The sequence below is a fragment of the Lutra lutra genome, chromosome 11 (assembly GCF_902655055.1).
Source record: "Lutra lutra chromosome 11, mLutLut1.2, whole genome shotgun sequence".
In the NCBI taxonomy this organism is placed as follows: Eukaryota; Metazoa; Chordata; class Mammalia; order Carnivora; family Mustelidae; genus Lutra; species Lutra lutra.
In genome coordinates, this window is record NC_062288.1 from 87,483,100 (window position 1) to 87,502,924 (window position 19,825).

The window sequence follows — 19,825 nt, forward strand, 5'->3', positions numbered from 1 at the left end:
AAGTGGCCTAACTCAGGGCAGCCTGCCCTTGACCCCCTATAATAGGTTCTAAAATAGGTTTTCTAGAATGTTGGTTCTAATGAACTTTTTTTTTTTTTTTAGCTTTTATTGCTATACCTGCAGAAGTTATTTCTCCAAATTAAAAAATAATGAAAACCTATTTAATTATGGGACAACACTCTTTAATAATAGCAGTACCCAGCATTTATGCTCAAGAGTTGGAAAAATGGAAATGATAAAATTTATGAATAAAGTTAAAATGTGATTAAACATTAAAATTTTTAAAGGGCGCCTGGGTGGCTCAGTGGGTTAAGCCGCTGCCTTCGGCTCAGGTCATGATCTCAGGGTCCTGGGATCGAGGCCCGCATCGGGCTCTCTGCTCGGCAGGGAGCCTGCTTCCTCCTCTCTCTCTACCTGCCTCTCTGCCTGCTTGTGATCTCTCTCTGTAAAATAAATAAATAAAAATCTTTAAAATTTTTAAAATTTTTTATTGCATGAGTATACCAAACTTACTTAACTGGTTTACCAGAACCTTTAGGTTGTTTCAATTTATTTTTTTTTTTTTTAAAGTAGGCTCCACACCCAGTTTGGGGCTTATAACTCACGACCCTGAGATTAAGAGTCACCTGCTTACCAGTTGAGCCAGCCAGGTGTCCTGAACATTAAAATTTTTCCCTGAGGTGTGTTTGTATCAGACCACTGTGTTGTGTTTCAGACTAGAGAGTTTACATTTTATTTGTATAACTTTTTTTTTTTTTTTTAAACAGAGAGAATGCACATGAGCAGTGAGGGGAGAGGCAGAGAGAGAGAGAGAGAATCTTAAGCAGACTCCACACTCAGTGAGGAGCCCACCGCAGGGCTCGATCTCCCAACCCCCGAGATCATGACCTGAGCCAAAGTAAGAGTTAGATGCTCAACTGACGGAGCCACCCAGGTGCCTCCCTATATAACTTTTTAATAACAAAACGTCTATTTGGTTATGAAATTATATATATGCAAAAAATACTTCTTGTTGGATTTAGGGTATTGTATATAGGGTGATGGATGGTGCACAACAGATTGTATAAAAATCCATCTCTATTAGTTACAACACTGTACCTAACCAGTTGTCAGGGGAGGCTGACTTCTAAACTGAGACTTTAAAGGATAACTGGAGAAAGGAGGAGAAAGGAAGGAGTGTGGGTTAATGAGGAAGACAGAGATGTCAATACTCCCTTGCTTACTTGTGTAGTCTGTTCTCTAACATACAGTTGAAAACATACAGTTGTATTCCTAAGAAACTCTGAATTCCTCAAAAATCATATTACCATACCTATTACTTTGATATGGATAAAAAGGATCAATGATTAAAGAATAGCAATCTTAGTTTTTCTATGGCAGTTTTGATAATAAAGAAGTTTTAATCACTGCTTAAGATGTATATAAGCCTGAACAGTTGCTGCGGTGTAGTGGTTAAAGCCTTGGTTCTGGCGTCAGTGAGTCAGTAGAGATGCTTTTAACTTCAAATAACAGAAGGTCCTATGACAGTGGGTTAAACAAATTGGGTCCCTCCCACCCGCTTTTTCCTCCTCAAGAAAACTAGTTAGGCAACTTCTGCTGAAAGCCAAGTGGCTTTTCACTGGCTCTCTCTGAGATTCCCTTGATTTTTTTCTTCATGGTTACACAGTGGTTGTGGCAGTTGCTACTGTTCAAATAGCAAAGAGGTAGCATTTTTTTTTTCCGGAAAGCAGAGCTTACCTCTGCTTACATCTCAGCATTTTGTCCTTTGGATGGAAGGTGGCTAGGAAGAACTCAGTTGGAAATGGTGGTTGGGTCAGCCAACCAACAATATCAGCCAATCAGACTGATTTTTAATGTCACGTCTGCCATTGATTCACATTGTAACAATGGTCAAATTAATTAGCCTTTCTAAGTCAAAATTCTCTCATCTGTATAATGAGGATAAAGAGGATAATTATTATTAATATACCACTCCTATTTCTGACTTCTAATAAAATGAGAGAATGAATATAAAAATCCAGGCAATGTGCCAGACAAGGGAGTTAGTGCTCACAAAATATTAAGTCTGATTTCATCATCATCATCATCATCATCATCATCATCCTAATCTTTCATGTCAACATCAGCTTCATCCTCTTATTGAGGTAAAAGTCACATAACATAAAATTAACCATTTTAAAATGTGCACATCAGTGGCATTTGATATATTCACGGTGTTGTGCAGCCTAGTTCCAAAATGTTTTTAGTCACTCCATAAGGACCTGTGGTACCCATGAAGTAGTCTCTCCATTTCCCCTTAACACAGCAATTACTAATCTGCTTTCAACCTCTATGGATTTACCTGTTTTGGATATTCTGCATAAGTGGAATCATACAGTACATGATCTTTTAGTCTGATTTCTTTCACCAAGCATATTTTTGAGGTTTGTCCATGTCATATCATGTATCAGTGCTCCATTCCTTTTTATGGCTGTATAGTATTCCATTTTATAGAATTACTTCATTTTGTTCTTCCATTTATTAGTTGATGGACTTTTGGGTTGTTTCTGCCTTTTGGCCATTGTGAGTAGCCCTGCTCTGAACATTTGTTTACAAGTCTTTATTGACCACCTTTTTTTTTTTTTTTTTTTTTTTAACTTCTTGTGAGTATATATGTAGGAGTAGAACTTTATGTTTAACTTTTTGAAGACCTGCCAAACTATATTCTATATCATCTGTACCATTTTGATTCCCACCAGCAATATCTGAGGGGGTTCAAGTTTCTCTATATCCTTGTCAACACTTGCTATTTTGTTTGTTTTTCATTATAGCCATCCTAGTGTGGGTGTGAAGTTATATTATTGTGATTTTATTTGATTTCCCTGATGATTAGTGATACATCTTTTCATGTGCCTGTTGACCATTTGTTTATCTTTCTTGGAGAGGGGACTATTGAGGTCCTTTGTTGGTTTTAAATTAGCTTGTCTTTTTTTGTTGTTGAGTTGTAAGAATTTTTTATATTTTCTGGATACTAAACCCTTGTTAAGTTTATTATTTGCAAATATTTTCTCCCATTCAGCGGGTGATATTTTCACCTTCTTGATAGTAACCTTTGATGCACAAAAGTTTTAATTTTTCCGAAGTGTAATTTATTTTAGAATTTGGAGTCATATCTAGGAAATCATTGCCAAATCCAGAGTCTCATATTTACCCCTGTTTTCATCTAAGAGTTTGAGTTTTAGCTCTTACAGTGGGTCTTTGGTCCTAAAGGATCGATTTTGGATCAGTTTTGGTCCACCTTGGGTTAATTTTCTTTGCATGTTATGAGGTAGGACCAACCACCAATTTTATTTTTATCCTACCTTTTTCATCTGTATTACCCATTATTAGCATGAAGCCACTGCAACAAAAATCTGAGTCATTTTTCTGAATAGCTTTTTCTCCGTATACTCAACCAGTAGAAATTTCCTTTTTGATTTTTATAACTGATACAGTCTAAATAATGTAAAATGTGTGCCCTAATTAACTGACAACCATTTTATCCCGTGTGTAACAGGAAATCTTGAGCTGCATTAGACATATCTATTGTAGGTCCAGGTTTTTTTTTTTTTTTTTTTTTTTTAAGATCTTTTTTATTTATTTGACAGAGAGAAAGACAGGGAGCAGGAACACAAGCAAGGGAAGTGGGAGAGGGAAAGTAGGCTTCCTGCTGAGCAGAGAGCCTGACACATAGTGGATTACAGGACCCCAGGATCATGACCCCAGCCAAGCCAAAGGCAGACGCTTAACGATTGAGCCACCCAGGCATCCTCAGGTTTTTTTATTTTAAACTTGGCAGGGCTGGTTAGTAAATCTCTAAGTTTGTTTTTAAGTTTAAAATTTTATCACTAATTTTGAACACTGAATTTGCTATCAAGAGTGTAGTTGTGGGTCCCTGGGTGGCTCAGTTGGTTGAGCGACTGCCTTCGGCACAGGTCATGATCCTGGAGTCCTGGGATCGAGTCCCACATTGGGCTCCCAGCTCCATGGGAAGTCTGCTTCTCCCTCTGACCTCCCCTGTCATGTGCTCTCACTCTGTCTCTCTCTCTCAAATAAATAAAATCTTAAAAAAAAAAAAAGAGTATAGTTGATGAGAATATGTGATTGCTGCTTTTGTAATCTAATCTTGTTTTATTTGGTAATTCATAGTCTGTTTATATCTTTTATTGAATGGCATACCTTCATTAGAAGTTATCTGATTAGTCCTTTTCTCCCCCTTCATCTGCAGTTCAGGATGATATAGTTTGCTGGGGGAAAGTGGTGGTGGTATGGCAGCCTACAAAGGGATGTGTCATACTGTTCTTTAGCATTAAAAACATAGTCTACCAGTGTAGGATGGATAGGACGGATCTTACGCATTCTTCAGCTAACTCTCCAAAGTTTTAACTTTTAAAGTTTTTTGTTTGTTCTAAACAAAGGAGGATATAATTTGGTTGTTTCTTTTTTTAGTACCTGATTCTGAAACTTGAAAGGCCTGCTATAGTCCAGAACATCACATTTGGGAAATATGAGAAAACTCATGTCTGCAATTTGAAGAAATTTAAAGTCTTTGGTGGAATGAATGAAGAAAATATGACAGAGCTATTGTCCAGGTGAGTTATGATTATGGGGAAGAAAAAGTTGTCTTCTAAACAAGCTAGAGTCTTATTTTATCTCTTCGTGACTAAATCTGCATGGTTTGATCTTTCTTTCAAGGGAGAAACCATCAGGCACAATTTAATATTGTTACTAAAGAAGAAAATAAAACTTGGGTGTTTTTTTTCCCTACTAATTTCTCAATCTTATTTTTGAACTGTAAATGACCTCAGAAATATTTTCAGCTTTAATAAAAATCTTTACTATAAAAATATAGACTCTAGGGAGGCCTGGGTGGCTCAGTCAGTTAAGCATCTGCCTTCTGCTCAGGTCATGGTCCCACGGTCCTGGGATCGTGGGATCACGATCTTCTCCCTCTGCCTGCACTTCCCTGGTTTTTGCTCTCTCTCTGACAGTTAAATAAAATCTTAAAAAACATATATATAGACTCTATCCAAAACATTAAGATCGATTGCCCTAATCCAGAAACAATATTTTGAGAATATAATATAAATTGGAGTCTAAAAAGAGAAAAAGTATGTGACTCTATCTACCACAGTACCTGCCACTTGGAAGGAGCTTAGTAAATTTGAGTTTTAAAGACTTAGACCATGAGGAATGAAAGTGATAATTTGCCCCCTCGATGATGAAAAATCAGACAGTCAGTAACATGGACAAGTAAAGCCATAGCCATAGAATATATTTATGATATAATATGTGCCATTAGCATAGTGTTTGATAAAAGTAAATATTACATCGATACTGCATTTAAGTCATGAAAGTATGTTAGGACATAAGGCAATCTGAAGGTAACTGATATTCCTGTAAATACTTGTGTTTCAGTCCTAGCTGTTTACGTAGAGAGGTGGTAAGGGTTTATTTTTATTTAGAATGAAGTGGGTGCTATTAAACTAATGGAGTAAAAGAACATTATTAACCTCTTAATTGGAATTTTTAAAAACTTAATTGTTTCACAGGCTCTAATACTTGGCTCTAAGTTGTCAGATTGAACGTGAATTATTTTTTAATTTTTTTCTTAGTGCTTACATATTTGATGTTATATTCAGTTATACACTAAGGACACTAGTTCCTATCGCACATTTCCATGTACTGTAGCCACATCCTGTAATTAACGCTGAACATTTTTCATTAGCCCTCATATAATTAGACCACAGTTATAATGCAGTTGATGTGAATGTGCAAGTTTTGACCTATATTCTCATTATTCTCATGTTTGACTACCCCCCCCCCTTTTCTTTTTTTTAAGATTATTTATTTGTCAGACAGAGCACAAGCAGGGGGAAAGGTAGGCAGAGGGAGAAGCAGACTGCCCGCTGAGCAAGGAGCTGGATGTCCCAGGACCCTGGGATCATGATCTGAGCTGAAGTCAGATGCTTAACCAACTGAGCCTCCCAGGCGTCCTTTCGATGACTCCTTTACATTTTCTTGGTCATGTATTTTGTTTAACCTTAAGATCTGAGTATGATTTATGTTTTAGTGTGTTTACTAAATTATGAAGTCAAATTTGATAGCCTATTTTTTTTTCCACAGTGGCTTAAAGAATGATTATAACAAAGAAACATTCACCTTGAAGCATAAAATTGATGAACAGATGTTCCCTTGTCGATTCATTAAAATAGGTAAGGTTTTTAGCATTCTGAAACAGAAATAAATTCTTTGTACCATCAGTCAGAAATTACAGCCTGTGGTCTGAATCCTTTGGAACTCCTGTTTTTTATAATAAGATTTTATGGGAACACTGCCACACTCATTATTCACTGGTTGTAATGTCTGTCTTGCATTTGCTTCACAAACTAGTTGCAAGAGACAAAATGTTTACCGTTTGGCCCTTTGCAGCCGAAGTTTTCTGTTCTCTGCTTTATAAATCTGTAAGTGACAGTTACTTCAAGTGGAACCTTTTCCAGATATTTTTTCGTTTGAAGGTAATCTTAGAAGGTTTAATGAGATAAGTGACTTAGTTCAGCTTTGTTTTATGGAAAGTTTATCAAGTTATTGTAGAGCTTAATATTCTAAACTAAATACTGATGAATTCCTTAAGGAAGTATATTATGGTTATTTTCTGTTTTTCTTTTTTTAACCCTCCCCCCAATTCTGTTTTTTCTTTTTCTTTTCTTTCTTTCTATTTTTTTTTTTTAGTGAAATGTTGGTCAAACCCATTATTGTGGCCCACTAATATGGTACAATGGAAGATTTGAAAAATACTACCTAAGGCATGTATTTATTTAGCAAGTCTTTTAGCTTAAGACAGTATTGTAATGCCTCCTCAGCATTAGTATTTTTAGGGTTATTTTGCTTTTCTTCAGGATTTTTTTTTTTTTTTTTTTTGAAAGACAGAGATCTCAAGTAGGCAGAGAGGCAGGCAGAGAGAGAGGAAGGGAAGCAGGCTCCCTGCTGAGCAGAGAGCCCGACGCGGGGCTCGATCCCAGGACCCAGGGATCATGACCTGAGCCGAAGGCAGCGGCTTTAACCCACTGAGCCACCCAGGCGCCCCCAGGATTTTTTTTTTAAGGTAGAAAAGTTGAAGACTTGACTCAGTTTGCAGTCTGCATCTATGTTGCATAGCTGAAAGTATTATGTTAAAATTAAAGTGAATCAGATTCTTCAAAGAATATTAATAAAAGCCAGAATACCACATCTTGATTTGGGAGAAAAAGTCCTCTTTTTGGAACAAGCAGTGTACTTCGTAGTCATTTTTTGCCAACGTATCAAGAGATGGCCTGTTCATTTCATTGACTCAAATAGTTCTGTTGGGTAAAAAGAATATCTAAGGTCTTACTAAGGACTACTATAGAAGAAAAACTACTTTGATAAATAGTTGGGCTATCCAGTGTTTTACTTCTTTTTAGACTATAGTTTCTATTGTTACAATAAATAATTGTAAATAAAAACCTGTTTGCTGTTTTCCTATGAGAATTTATGAACAAGCAAATTTTTTTTACTAAGTTTAACTTTTAGTTGCTTTTTTTTGTACTGAGTACTTCTTTCCTCAGTATGCAGACCACCCAGTCAGTTCCTACAGACTCTAGAATAGCTTTAATAGTTCTGCATTTGCATATTTCAGATCTAGAAGCAGTGAGATGTCATATATTTTCCTATAATAAATTTAGGCTCTGTTAAATTTTAAAGTACTTATTCAACCTGTTTTGCTTCATCACACAAAGTGAAATTTCTCTTTCTCTTTTTATGTTCAGAATCTTTTATTCTATTTTGTGCTGTTTTGCGCAATACCTATAGTCATTGGTTTACTTTGAAGGAAACTACCTACCGCTACTGCTTCTGTAGTTCTCAGTCTTCTAGTATTATTCATTTTAAGTATGAGTAGATGTCTGTTTAGGGAAGTTGTGTGGTTTCTTCCCTTAAAAAATTATAAAATTATCTCTTCTGGATAAGTTAGACATTCAGCTGCCCAAAGATAAGAAATTGGACCTCTTTCCAGCCTTTCTGTCAGCCTTTAATTACAGAGCATAATGATGTCTTTTACTTAACCCTGGGTTAGTTTTATGGTTTTCAGGCAAAATGTTAATTGGAGCTTTTCAAATAATTGTAGACACTTATTAACTCATTTGATATCTAGGATATTAATATTTAGATAACTTCATATTTCTTCTCTGTTAAAAGATACTAATAGTGGTCTGCTGTATGCTTGCTTTCTGGTCTTCTTAACATTCTTTTGATACATTTTCTTTGAAAATAATATAATGTGAAAATGTGAAACTCAAAGCCTTTATGTTAGGTTAGTATTTTTAGTTTATCACCATGTTTTCTTTAAAAAAGTCATTCTGAAAAAGTACTTGAGTGATGTGTAGCTCTCTCTTATTGGTGATTTAGCAGATATTTGTTTACCTTCTTGGGATAAATTGTTAGAATGACTTAGATTTCTGTGGAATATTTTTCGATTTTTGCAGACCGGATGGTTGTGGGGGCTTTAGGGAGAAGCGTCAGCTCTGGCTGGATTTGGCGTGCATTCTGGATCCTCAGAAGTATTTCGAAGTCTAGAATGAGTACTAAGTCTGGGAGGAGTGCCGTAATGGTGGCCCTTTATGAAAGCAGATGGAAGTTGATATTTTTAAAAATGTACCACGAAGAGGAAAATTAGTATAGTAGTAATAAACTCATAATAATAGCTAATATTTATTGATCACTTACTGTGTACCAGATACTGTGCTAAATGTTTTGTATACTCACTAATTCTGTAGTAAAATAGATGTATCCTTTCGGAGTGCTTAGTCTTGAATTTTTGGGATCTTTCAGAACTTTGAAATTCCTAGCATCTTCTAATACCTGTTTTAGCCATTTAGATGAGAGCTTCCTAAGTGATATTGCCAAAAAACACTGAATATGCCACAGAGGCATTTTTGTTGTGTTGAGATGTTGACCCTGCTTTGATCCTAGAGTATCAGGAGCCTGCAGCCTCATACCCATACCCATATTTGCCATAAAAATATTACCACTTTTGGGGTGCCTGGGTGGCTCAGTGGGTTAAAGACTCTGCCTTCAGCTCAGGTCATGGTCTCAGGTTCCTGGGATCGAGCCCCTTGTTGGGCTCTCTGCTCAGCAGGGAACCTGCTTCATTTCCTCTCTCTGCATGCCTCTGCCTACTTGTGATCTCTGTCTGTCAAATAAATAAATAAAATCTTTTTTTTTTTTAAAGATTTTTTTTTAAATTTATTTGACAGATTACAAGTAGGCAGAGAGGCAGGCAGAGAGAGACAGGAGGAGGAGGCAGACTCCCTGCTGAGCAGAGAGCCCGATGCGGGACTCGATCCCAGGACCCTGAGATGATGACCTGAGTCGAAGGCAGAGGCTTTAACCACTGAGCCACCCAGGCGCCCTAAATAAATAAAATCTTAAAAAAAAAATATTACCACTTTCTACACGTGTCATTATGAAAAAGAAAGAGAGGCACTGATCCTGATCATACCTGTGTCTGATTGTCCAATGAGGAAAATTGGCAGTTGAACTGTAGGATACAAACTCTTAGCTTTAGGATTCGTATTAAGAGTTTTTAATCTTTATTTGAGGTGGGAACAAAGACCTCTTTCATTGGGAAACAAAGAACATGTGCCTGGAGCTGCAGTTCACATTTAGATTTGACATATAATGCATAGTATGTCTATTTGCATTATTGAAGTTATTAATGTCACAGAAATCATTTGTAAAATTTGAAGTGGGTGTACATCACTCTGCTTATTCTGTATATATCCCTTCAATCTGCTAAAAACTAATTGTACTTTTCGTTCATCTTTAATATATGATGTTCTTATGAGATGACTTTCTAATTAACCTCCCTCTCAACATTGTTCTTTGAAAGGCTTTAAGAATTACAGTTAATATTATTTTAGAAATATTTCTGTTGGGCCATCCAGTATGTAGGCAGAATCTTTCTTAAAAACACAGTTGCTAAAATAGTTTTTAATGAACATTTTTGAGTGCCTGTGTGGCTCAGCTGGTTAAGCAACTGCCTTCAGCTCAGGTCATGATCCCAGTGTCCTGGGATTGAGTCCCACGTGGGGCTCCCCCTGCTCTGTGAGGAGCCTGCTTCTCCCTCTCCCTCTACCTGCCACTCCCCCTGCTTGTGCTCTTTCTCTCTCTCTCTCTCTGTCAAATAAATAAATGGAATCCTTTTTTTTTTTTTTTAAAGATTGATTGATTGATTGATTTGACAGAGGGAGAGAGAGAGATCACAAGTAGGCAGAGAGGCAGGCAGAGAGAGGGGCAAGCAGGCTCCCTGCTGAGTGGAGAGCCTGATCCGGGACTTGAACCCAGGACCTGAGATCATGACCTGAGCCGAAGGCAGAGGCTTTAACCCACTGAGCCACCCAGGCACCCCAAATGAAGTCTTTTTTAAAAAAGTGAACATTTTACTGGGACTTGAATAAGATATAATAGGAGGACTTTTTCCTCCTAATCTTATTGAACATGGACCTGGAACTTGAAATTCCTAACTAATGTCTGGTTATACTTAGAGACTATGTTCTTTTGGCCTTGGGTTTAAAATCCTATGTTAGGGGTGATGGGTGGCTCAGTCAGTTAAGCGTCTGCCTTTGGCTCAAGTCATGATCCCAGGGTTCTGGGATGGAGCCCTGCATCAGGCTCCCTGCTCAGCCCGGAGTCTGTTTCTCCCTCTGCCTCTTTCCCACCGCACCCCCCCCCACCCCATCCCAGCTTCTGCTTTCTCAATTACTCTCTCTCGAATAAATAAAAAAAAAATTTTTAAAGATAATTTAGTATTCATTCATAAAACTTTCTGAAATTTTTGTTGTTTGTACATGTAAACTAAAAGCCGTATTATACATCCTGGAAGTCTGTCATATATGCTAATGACTGGTTGCTACTGCCTGTGTGTGTCTTCACTCACACAGATAGAAAATCATTTGATCTAGTAACACTTTTGCTCCTCATGAATATGATATGCTAAAAGAGAACAGCAGACTTGGAAATCAGGTCTGATATCAGGTATGGTGGCTATTCTGCTTTGATACTTAAAACTTGACAAGTGTCAGTTTCTAAAATGTAATTATAGTATTCGTTCTGAACCATATTAGCGTTATATTAAAACCATTGGCAGGGCGCCTGTGTGGCACAATTGGTTGAGTGTCCAACTCTTGGTTTTAGATCAGGTAATGGTCTCAGGATGGTAGAATCGAGCCTACGTTGGGGTCTGCACTCAGCACAGAGTCTGCTTGAGGTTCTCTCTCCCTCTCCCTCTGTCCCTCCCACTCTTGCTTGTGCTCGGTCACTAAAATAAATAAATCTTTAAAAAAAAAATTCTTTGGCTTGTCTTGCACTTTTATCCATGTGTGGTTTTCTGACATCATTCATTATTCATTTAGAAAATATGGCTGAGTTATGCAGATCTTCCAGATGTTGAAACATTTTATTATGTAATATTTTTTAAAAACATACTCATTAATAGATCACTACCAGTCTTACAGGAAAGTCTTAATTGCCTGGAAATAATTAAATTCGCAACCTTTGATACCAATTTTCTGGGGGAGAAATATTTTTTAAAGATTTTATTTATTTATTTTTAATGAGAGGGTGGGGAGGGGCAGAGGGAAAGGGAGAGAGAGAATCTCAAGCAGATCCCCTGTAGAACACAGAGCCCAACAGGGGGCTCAATCCCAAGACCACGAGATTGTGACCAGAGCTGAAATCAAGAGTCAGATACTCAACTGACTGAGCCATCCAAGTGCCCCAGTTCTCCAAAATTGTGATTTTTCCTTGAAAGCTTGAATTTTATTCTTTTCTTTTTTTTTTTTTTTTTAAGGTTTATTTATTTATTTATTTGACAGACAGAGATCACAAGTAGGCAGAGAGGCAGGCAGAGAGAGAGAGGGGAAGCAGGCTCCCCATGAGCAGAGAGCCCAATGCGGGTCTCGATCCCAAGACCCTGGGATCATGACCTGAATCAGAGGCAGAGGCTTTAACCCACTGAGCCACCCAGGTGCCCCTTGAATTTTATTCTTGGCAACACCTACTGTCTGTTGTTTTCTTTGAAATGACAGGTAAATATCTGGCCTATACTCCACATTAAATAATCATAAGTGATCTGTCAATTTTTCTTTTAAAAGGAAGTTGTATCCTGTTAGGGGTCTTGCGCGGGAGAAGACAAATATGTATTTTAGCTCAAACATCTATGTAGATTCTTTTCCTTGAGATAACCATTATGCTTTGGTATGTAGCAAAAGTACTTTATGTGTACTTCCCATTGTGTCACACAGAATGTTAAAAAAAAAATGTGTACCTAATGATTAAGATTTATTAAATTTTTATTGCATCATTAAGGACATTCTTAAATGAATTGCCCCCCCCCTTTTTTTTTTAAACTCCAAGTATATGATGGCAAGGAATACAACTTAATCTTTACTGTATTAAGAAATACTAGGGTGCCTGGGTGGCTCAGTAAGTGAAGCAACTGCCTTCAGCTCAGGTCATGATCCCAGAGTCCTGGGATCGAGTCCTGCATCAGGCTCCCTGCTAGGTGGGGAGTCTGGTTGTCCCTCTCCTTCTGTTTGCCGCTCAGCCTATTTATGCTCTCTCTCTGTCAAATAAACAAATAAAATCTTAAGAAAGAAAAGAAATACTGATACATTTTCATGGTACTACTTTTCATGGTACTACTAAGATGCTAGAAGTTTTACTCACCATTGCTTTTGCACCATGATTGCAAATGTCAGTACAGTTTAAAAGGGGGAAGGGGGGGACACCTGGGTGGCTCACTTGCTAGGCATCTGCCTTCGGCTCAGATCGAGCCCCACATCGGGCTGAGTTGGAAGCCTGCTTCTCTCTCTCCCACTCCCCCTGCTTGTGTTCCCTCTCTCACTGTGTCTCTATCAAATAAATAAATAAATGAATGAATGAATGAATGAATGAATGAATGGGGGAAGGGGTTGATAAAGTCCTAGTCTTACTAGAAAAAATGATTTTGACCTCTTGGGACCTCCTGAAAATGTTGCAGGGATCCCTAAGAGGCAGTGGATCATATGTTAAAAACCTGTACTCTCTTCTGTCATTACAGATGTGAATTGTTATCTTCATCCTACTGTAAACTCTTCTCAACCTTAGATTTTTAGATTCACTCTTCTGCTTCAGTAATTTACCTTTCTTTTCTCTTATGAATACCAAACTTATAATTACTATATATTTATTTTCTTTCGGATATTCTTGTGTTACTGACTTTTTAAATTTTTTTTGTTTTTTATTTTTTTGTACTTTTTTAAAAAATCAGCTTGTTCAATTACATGTAAGAAGAAAAATGGATATGGGATACCTGGCTGGTTCATTTGGTAGAGGATGTGACTCTTGATCTTGGGGTTGTAAGTTTGAGCCCCAGGCTGGATGTAGAGATTACTTAAAAAATAAAATCTTTTATAAAAAAGAAAAAATTGGATGTATACCACTGAGACTTTGATTGAGATTACATTAAATTTACAATTAATTTGAGGAGAACTGGCATGTTTACAACAATGAGTTTTCCCATTTAAGAATATTGTATGGCCTCTCATTTATTCAATTCTTAAGTAACATTTTCTATTATCTTCAATAGATTCTGCCTGTATTAAAGTTTATCCTGAGATGTTGTAAGCTCTTGTGACTATTTTATTTTTTAAAAGATTTTATTTATTTGACAGAGAGACAGTGAGAGAGGGAATACAAGCAGGGACAGAGGGAGAGGGCCATTTAATCTAATTTTATTTATTTATTTATTTATTTATTTATTTATTTATTTATTTATTTATATTACATAGCCTAAGAGCAATATTTATTTAAATGCACACGTCGAATATTTTTACCACCTAGGTTTTTGTTCGAACAAATTTATAATACTCCTAATGAATTATGGATATTTTATTTTATTTTAAAGATTTTATTTATTTATTTGACAGAGAAAGAAAGAGAGCCCAAGCAAGGGGAGTGACAGGCAGAGGGAGAGGGAGAAGCAGATTCTACTCAGAGCAGGGAGAGCCGATGCCGGACTTGATTGCAGTATCCCTGGATCAGGACCTGAGCCCTGAGCTGCAGACAGTCACTTAACCAGCCGAGCCACCTGGCGTCCTCTTGTGACCATTTTAAAGGGGACTTTTCATTAAATTTTGTAGTTGGTTATTACAAGAAAAGGGAAGACTGATTTTTATGTTTACCTTGAATACACTCTTAAGTTTTTCAGTTGAATCTCTTGAATTTCTTATGAAGATAGCTATATCATGTTCACGTGATACTGTTTTTTCTTAATTTGCTTTTTTTCCCCTTCATATTGCATTGGCTAAGATCTCCCATATAGTGTTGAATAATAGAGATAATTGGGATTCTTTGTCCTGTTCCGGACTTGAGCTGCAATATTTAATGTTTCTCGATTAGGTTTAGTTTTTGAGGTCTTTGGTATTTAACAAAAAATTTAGGTAAGGTAGTTTTCTTTTGTCTTCTATTTCTTTTTTTTTTTTTTTAAGATTTTATTTATTTATTTGATTGATAGAGATCACAAGTAGATGGAGAGGCAGGCAAAGAGAGAGAGGAGGAAGCAGGCTCCCTGCTGAGCAGAGAGCCCTATGCCGGGCTCTATCCCAGGTCCCTGAGATCATGACCTGAGCCGAAGGCAGAGGCTTTAACCCACTGAGCCACCCAGGCACCCTTTTTTTTTTTTTTTTTTTTTAAGATTTTATTTATTTATTTGACAGAGAGATATCACAAGTAGGCAGAGAGGCAGGCAGACAGAGGGGGGAAACAGGCTCCCTGTAGAGCAGAGAGCCCACTCAGGACTCGATCCTAGGACCCTGAGATATCCCAGCCGAAGTCAGAGGCTTAACCCACTGAACCACCCAGGCACCCCGAGAGGGTTTTTTTTTTTTTCTAATGAGTAGAAAATAAATTTCATTAATTTATTGTAAACACGAGTTGAGGTTATCAGACACATTTACTTAGTTAACATCGTGAATTACACTAATATGGCTTCTATTATTGAATCATCCTTCCATTCCTGGAATAGACTCTATATTTGATTACAGTGAAAACCTGGTAGAATTTTTTTGCAAGTTCAAAACTTTTTTGAATATATACTTATAGCTGAGATTAGCCTTAAATTATTTTTCTTCTGATTTTGTTTTCAGGGTTATACCACTTGTTAAGAATTGAACTTTAATCTTTTGTGCTGTGATACAGTTTAATTTACATAGTAATGATTTGTTTCTTGTGGGTTTGATAAAATTTGACTGCTAAATAATCTAGCTCTGGTCCTGGTTTTAGAGAGGTAGGTAAATGAGCACTTTGAATTTATTTTGTAGTGTTTTTGTAAACTAAACCCTGTGGCTCAGTTGTTAAGCGTCTGCCTTTGGCTTGGGACATGATCCCAGGGTCCTGGGATTGAGCCCCAAGTAGGGCTCCCTGCTCCTTAGGAGGCCTGCTTCTCCCTCTCCCACTCCCCCTGCCTATGTTCCCTCTCTCGCTGTGTCTCTCTCTGTCAAATAAGTAAAATCTTTTTTAATAAATTAATTAAACCACTTGATGGCATGGATCATAGTTTCTTTTTTTACTGTAGCCCCAGCACCTAATAATACAGTGTTAGCCTTTAAAAAAATATTCTGAAAATTTGTTGAGTGAATTTAATGGGCATGAATAGTGATTTTAATCTGCTAAAGTTTTATTTGAACTATGTTAATTTTTTTCTCTTTCTTCCTTTCTCTTTCTTTCTTTCTTTCTTTTCTTCACAAAGTTCCACTCTTATCCTGGGGACCCAGCTTTAACTTTAGCATCTGGTATGTTGAACTTAGTGGCATTGATGATCCCGACGTAGTACAACCCTGTCTCAACTGGTATAGCAAGGTAGGACTGTATTTTAAAATCCTGATTGTATGTTTCTGATGTCTATAAGGGGAGAAATGTGTCAAGCTTTTGTCTTCATTTAGAATAATTTAAAATACTGAGAATAATAATAGCTATAATGATTAATTAACTAACATTTATTATTTATATTCTGCCAGCTGCTAAGCAGTCTTTATAACTTATTTAATCATTACCATTCTGTGAGATAGGTACAGTTATTAGCCCTCTTTTATAGATGATGAAATGGAGCATGAAGAGTTTGAGTATCTTGCTCAAGTCCACACAGTTCACAATTGTAAAGTGCCTAAGCCAGCATATAAACTCAGGCAGTCTAGTTCCAGAGTCTGCCATTTATATATATTATTAAACCTATCTGATCCTGAATTTTGTTTTCAACCTATATTGATAGAAATTTTTAAACACAGTTTTTAGTGGGGACTGCTTTTATAACACATTACTCGATTGTGTTTGTTGACTAAAATAGGAATATTTGCTTTTCCTTTAAATAATTTGAAATAGCTTCTGTAAATATTATGATCTTGTGCTTATAGGAAGTATAAAAATTATATTTAACAATTTTGTTCATAGATCATTTTATACAGTAGATACAGCTTGGAAAATGTCAGTTTAACTTATTGAGAAATAGGTCTTGTGGGTTTTCTGCATACCTTTTGTGCTTTGATTTTTGCTTTTGATGTATATTTATTTGACTCTCATAGCTTTTTTTTTTTTTTTTTTTAAATGGGGGGCTCACTCTTTCTTGTCAAGGAGATAAAGCTTTACTCTCTTCACTACTTCCTGTTACTTTTATTTGTGAGTAGGGGTGAACTGATCTACTCATAGGAGATTGGGAAGCCCTGTAAATTCTTTCTAAGGTTTTTCATATGGAATTTCAGCTCTTTTCTGGTTAGTTTAATTGAGGAACTCTTTGACTAATTTGTTTTTGGCATTTGATTATATTCAACTTAAAATAGAGGCTGAATTTTAGTATTTTCTGTATTTTTCATATATTCTTGGATTTCCTGTAATACTGTAAGATCTTTCAGGGTAGAGATGATATTTTTAAATGTTAAAAATCACCTTTACAGTGTTATGCACATAGTTGTATATACTTAGCATCTTCTAAATTCTATTGGTTCTTTTAAAAAATAGTGATTAAATTTCTCTGATACTTGAGTACAGTTTTCCCTTTAGCCTATGATATGTGTGTGTGTGTATTTTACTACACTCACACTGATCTCTTGATATTGTAGGAAGTTGCAACACTGTGGAGAGATTATATTTGAGAACATAAAATTGTTCAGTCTTACTCACTTTTTAAGTTCACTGCATTTATTATGAACCTCTAGCAATTAAAGTCTTCACCTCCTTGAGTTTCCATCTTTTTTTTAAAGTGTTGAAATACTATTATTTCATAAATTTTCTCCTATTGTATATCTATATGCAACCTGATAGAAAACTTAAGTTTTTATCTAAGCTCGTATTTTTGGCATTCATCCTAATAGGGGAGAGTTAGTACATTGAACATTCTTCTTTTTGGATTCTAGTTAATTGAGATTTTTGCTTTATAGCCATGTAAGAGATGAGGTAGCCCAGGCTTAGAAAAAAATACAAAATTTACGTAATACAAATACAAAAAATACAAAAATTACGTCTTCTGATCATTTTGAGGCATAAACTCTGTGGTTTTGAAATACATAAAACACTTGATAATATTTGCTTTTCATATAGTAACGTCAACTAAGAACCAAGAACAAAAAGCATAATATAACTTATATATGTTATTTAATGGTTTCTGTGCATTCAGTACCAACATTGTAATCTGATGAGTAAATGCCATGGAAGTTACAATCTTTGCAATCTTAAGTGGTCTTTGATAAAGTTACTCTGCTTTTTTTTTTTTTTTTTTTTTTTTTTTTTTTTTAAGTTCAGGCTCTAGAATTAGGTTTGGTTTCATCTTTTTATATCTTTCATCTTCATGAACTAATACCTCTGGGTATATAGATATATATACCTGTGTATCTTCATGTCTTTTATATCTTTCTGCTATATACTTTTGTGACTTTTGGCAAGTTATTACAGTTGACTAAGCTTCATCTTTGCCTTTCAAAGTGGAAATAATAACGAATAGTATAATGAATAGTATAATGAATAATAATAATAATGAATAGTATAATGCTTAGCACATAGTAAATGCTCACTTTAGGTTAGTTGTCTCTTGTTGCCTACAGTAATAACTAAGCAAATCTCTTCTTTTCATACTTTCTCTTGTGTTCCAGTAGTACCGTGAACAGGAAGCTATTCGCCTTTGTCTAAAACACTTCAGACAACACAACTATACAGAGGCCTTTGAATCGCTACAAAAAAAAACCAAGATTGCCCTAGAACATCCCATGTTAACAGATCTACATGATAAACTGGTGTTAAAGGGTGATTTTGATGCTTGTGAAGAATTGATTGAAAAAGCTGTAAATGGTATGTTATAAACATGTAAACTTTGTTTTTTTAAGGTGATTTCAAGTGTATACAGAAACAGTTTTTTGAAAAGAATATAATCTTATGCCAATTATTAGTTTACTTTTTCCCCTTTTTTTTACTCTATAAAGATTTTAGCTTATTGAATTATGTGCTTCTTTTATGTAAGATAGGTCCATAATGATACTTAAAAAAAAAGAAACATATTTGAACTCACTATATCTAAATCTAAATTACCATCTTGGGATACCATGGAAGCACACATTTGCTTCTATGAACGCTAACACTGACTAGCACTAAGCAATGTTACAAAAAGGCTTTAAATGTTGCCTTCCACTTTGGAGGCCTATTCCTTTATGTATTTTTATTGATAGAAAATTACCATTTTTAAGGGCATAATTTGGCATAATGGGTAGTTGGATATGTTAAAAAATGTTATTAGTAGAAAGTTATAATGAATGAGGGTATTTGTACTGGAAACATCTGTGTGATACAGATGCTACATAATTGCTAATTTTCTTGAATGGTTTATAATCTGGTTTTGAAAGACATGTGAATATTAGAACATGATATAATCTCCAAAGATAATTGTTTTGGAGGATGACATCTATTTGAATATTTAGGGTCTGGTATGGTCTGGTATGTTTTGTAATTTTTAAAAAGTGTCTCTGTTCTTATTTTATAGAATGGTATTCTTTTAAAAAATAATCTCTGCCAGTGACAACAGAATAGGTGCTGTGGTATAAGAGAAAAAAATATATAGGGGCACCTGGGTGGCTCAGTCAGTTAAGCATCTAGCTCTTGGTTTCAGCTCAGGTCATGATCTCAGAGTCTTGAGATTGAGTCTGGCTTCGGGCTCCCTGCTCAGCAGGGAGTTTGCTTAAGATTCTCTTCCTCTCTTTCTGCCCCTTGCGCCACTCACACGTGTATGGGTGTGTGTGTGGGTGTGTACTCTCTCAAATAAATCTTTAAAAAAAATTTTTTTAATAGGGTGGCTGGGTGGCTCAGTTGGTTAAGTGTCTGCCTTTGGCTTGGGTCATGATCCCAGGATCATCTTTGGGCTCCCTGCTCAGTGGGGAACCCCTGCTCGTGTGTGCTTGCTCTTTCTCCCTTTCTCTAAAAAATGAATATAAATCTTTAAAAAATTGTTTTTGAATAAATATTTGGTCTTTATCTCCTAAAACTCTTGGAATTTGGTGGAGGGACAAGAGTGTTTTTTTGTATGCTGAGATGAGAGGTGGCTGGGAGCCCTAGATCGCTTCAGATTTCCAGAAAGATCAAACCCTGTGTGTAGAGGGCTGAAACTTCCAGCTCCACCACCCAGCCAGGGAAGGGACAGGGGTCAGAGATGGAGGCCGATCACCAGGGACCGGTGTTTCAATCAGCTGTGCCTACGTAGTAGAGACTCGAAAGAGAA

General features: G+C 36.2%; 1 protein-coding gene across 2 annotated transcripts in view; it reads left to right on the forward strand.

Annotated features, from left to right (window-relative positions):
- Nucleotides 1-19,825, forward strand: part of MKLN1 (muskelin 1) — a 173,277-nt gene that overhangs the window by 54,343 nt on the left and 99,109 nt on the right. For both annotated transcript variants that reach the window (XM_047694932.1, XM_047694931.1), the window contains exons 3-6: nucleotides 4,468-4,610; nucleotides 6,145-6,233; nucleotides 15,824-15,933; nucleotides 18,216-18,408. In XM_047694932.1, the coding sequence (XP_047550888.1) occupies nucleotides 4,468-4,610; nucleotides 6,145-6,233; nucleotides 15,824-15,933; nucleotides 18,216-18,408 (535 nt within the window). The remainder of the gene's footprint in view (nucleotides 1-4,467; nucleotides 4,611-6,144; nucleotides 6,234-15,823; nucleotides 15,934-18,215; nucleotides 18,409-19,825) is intronic.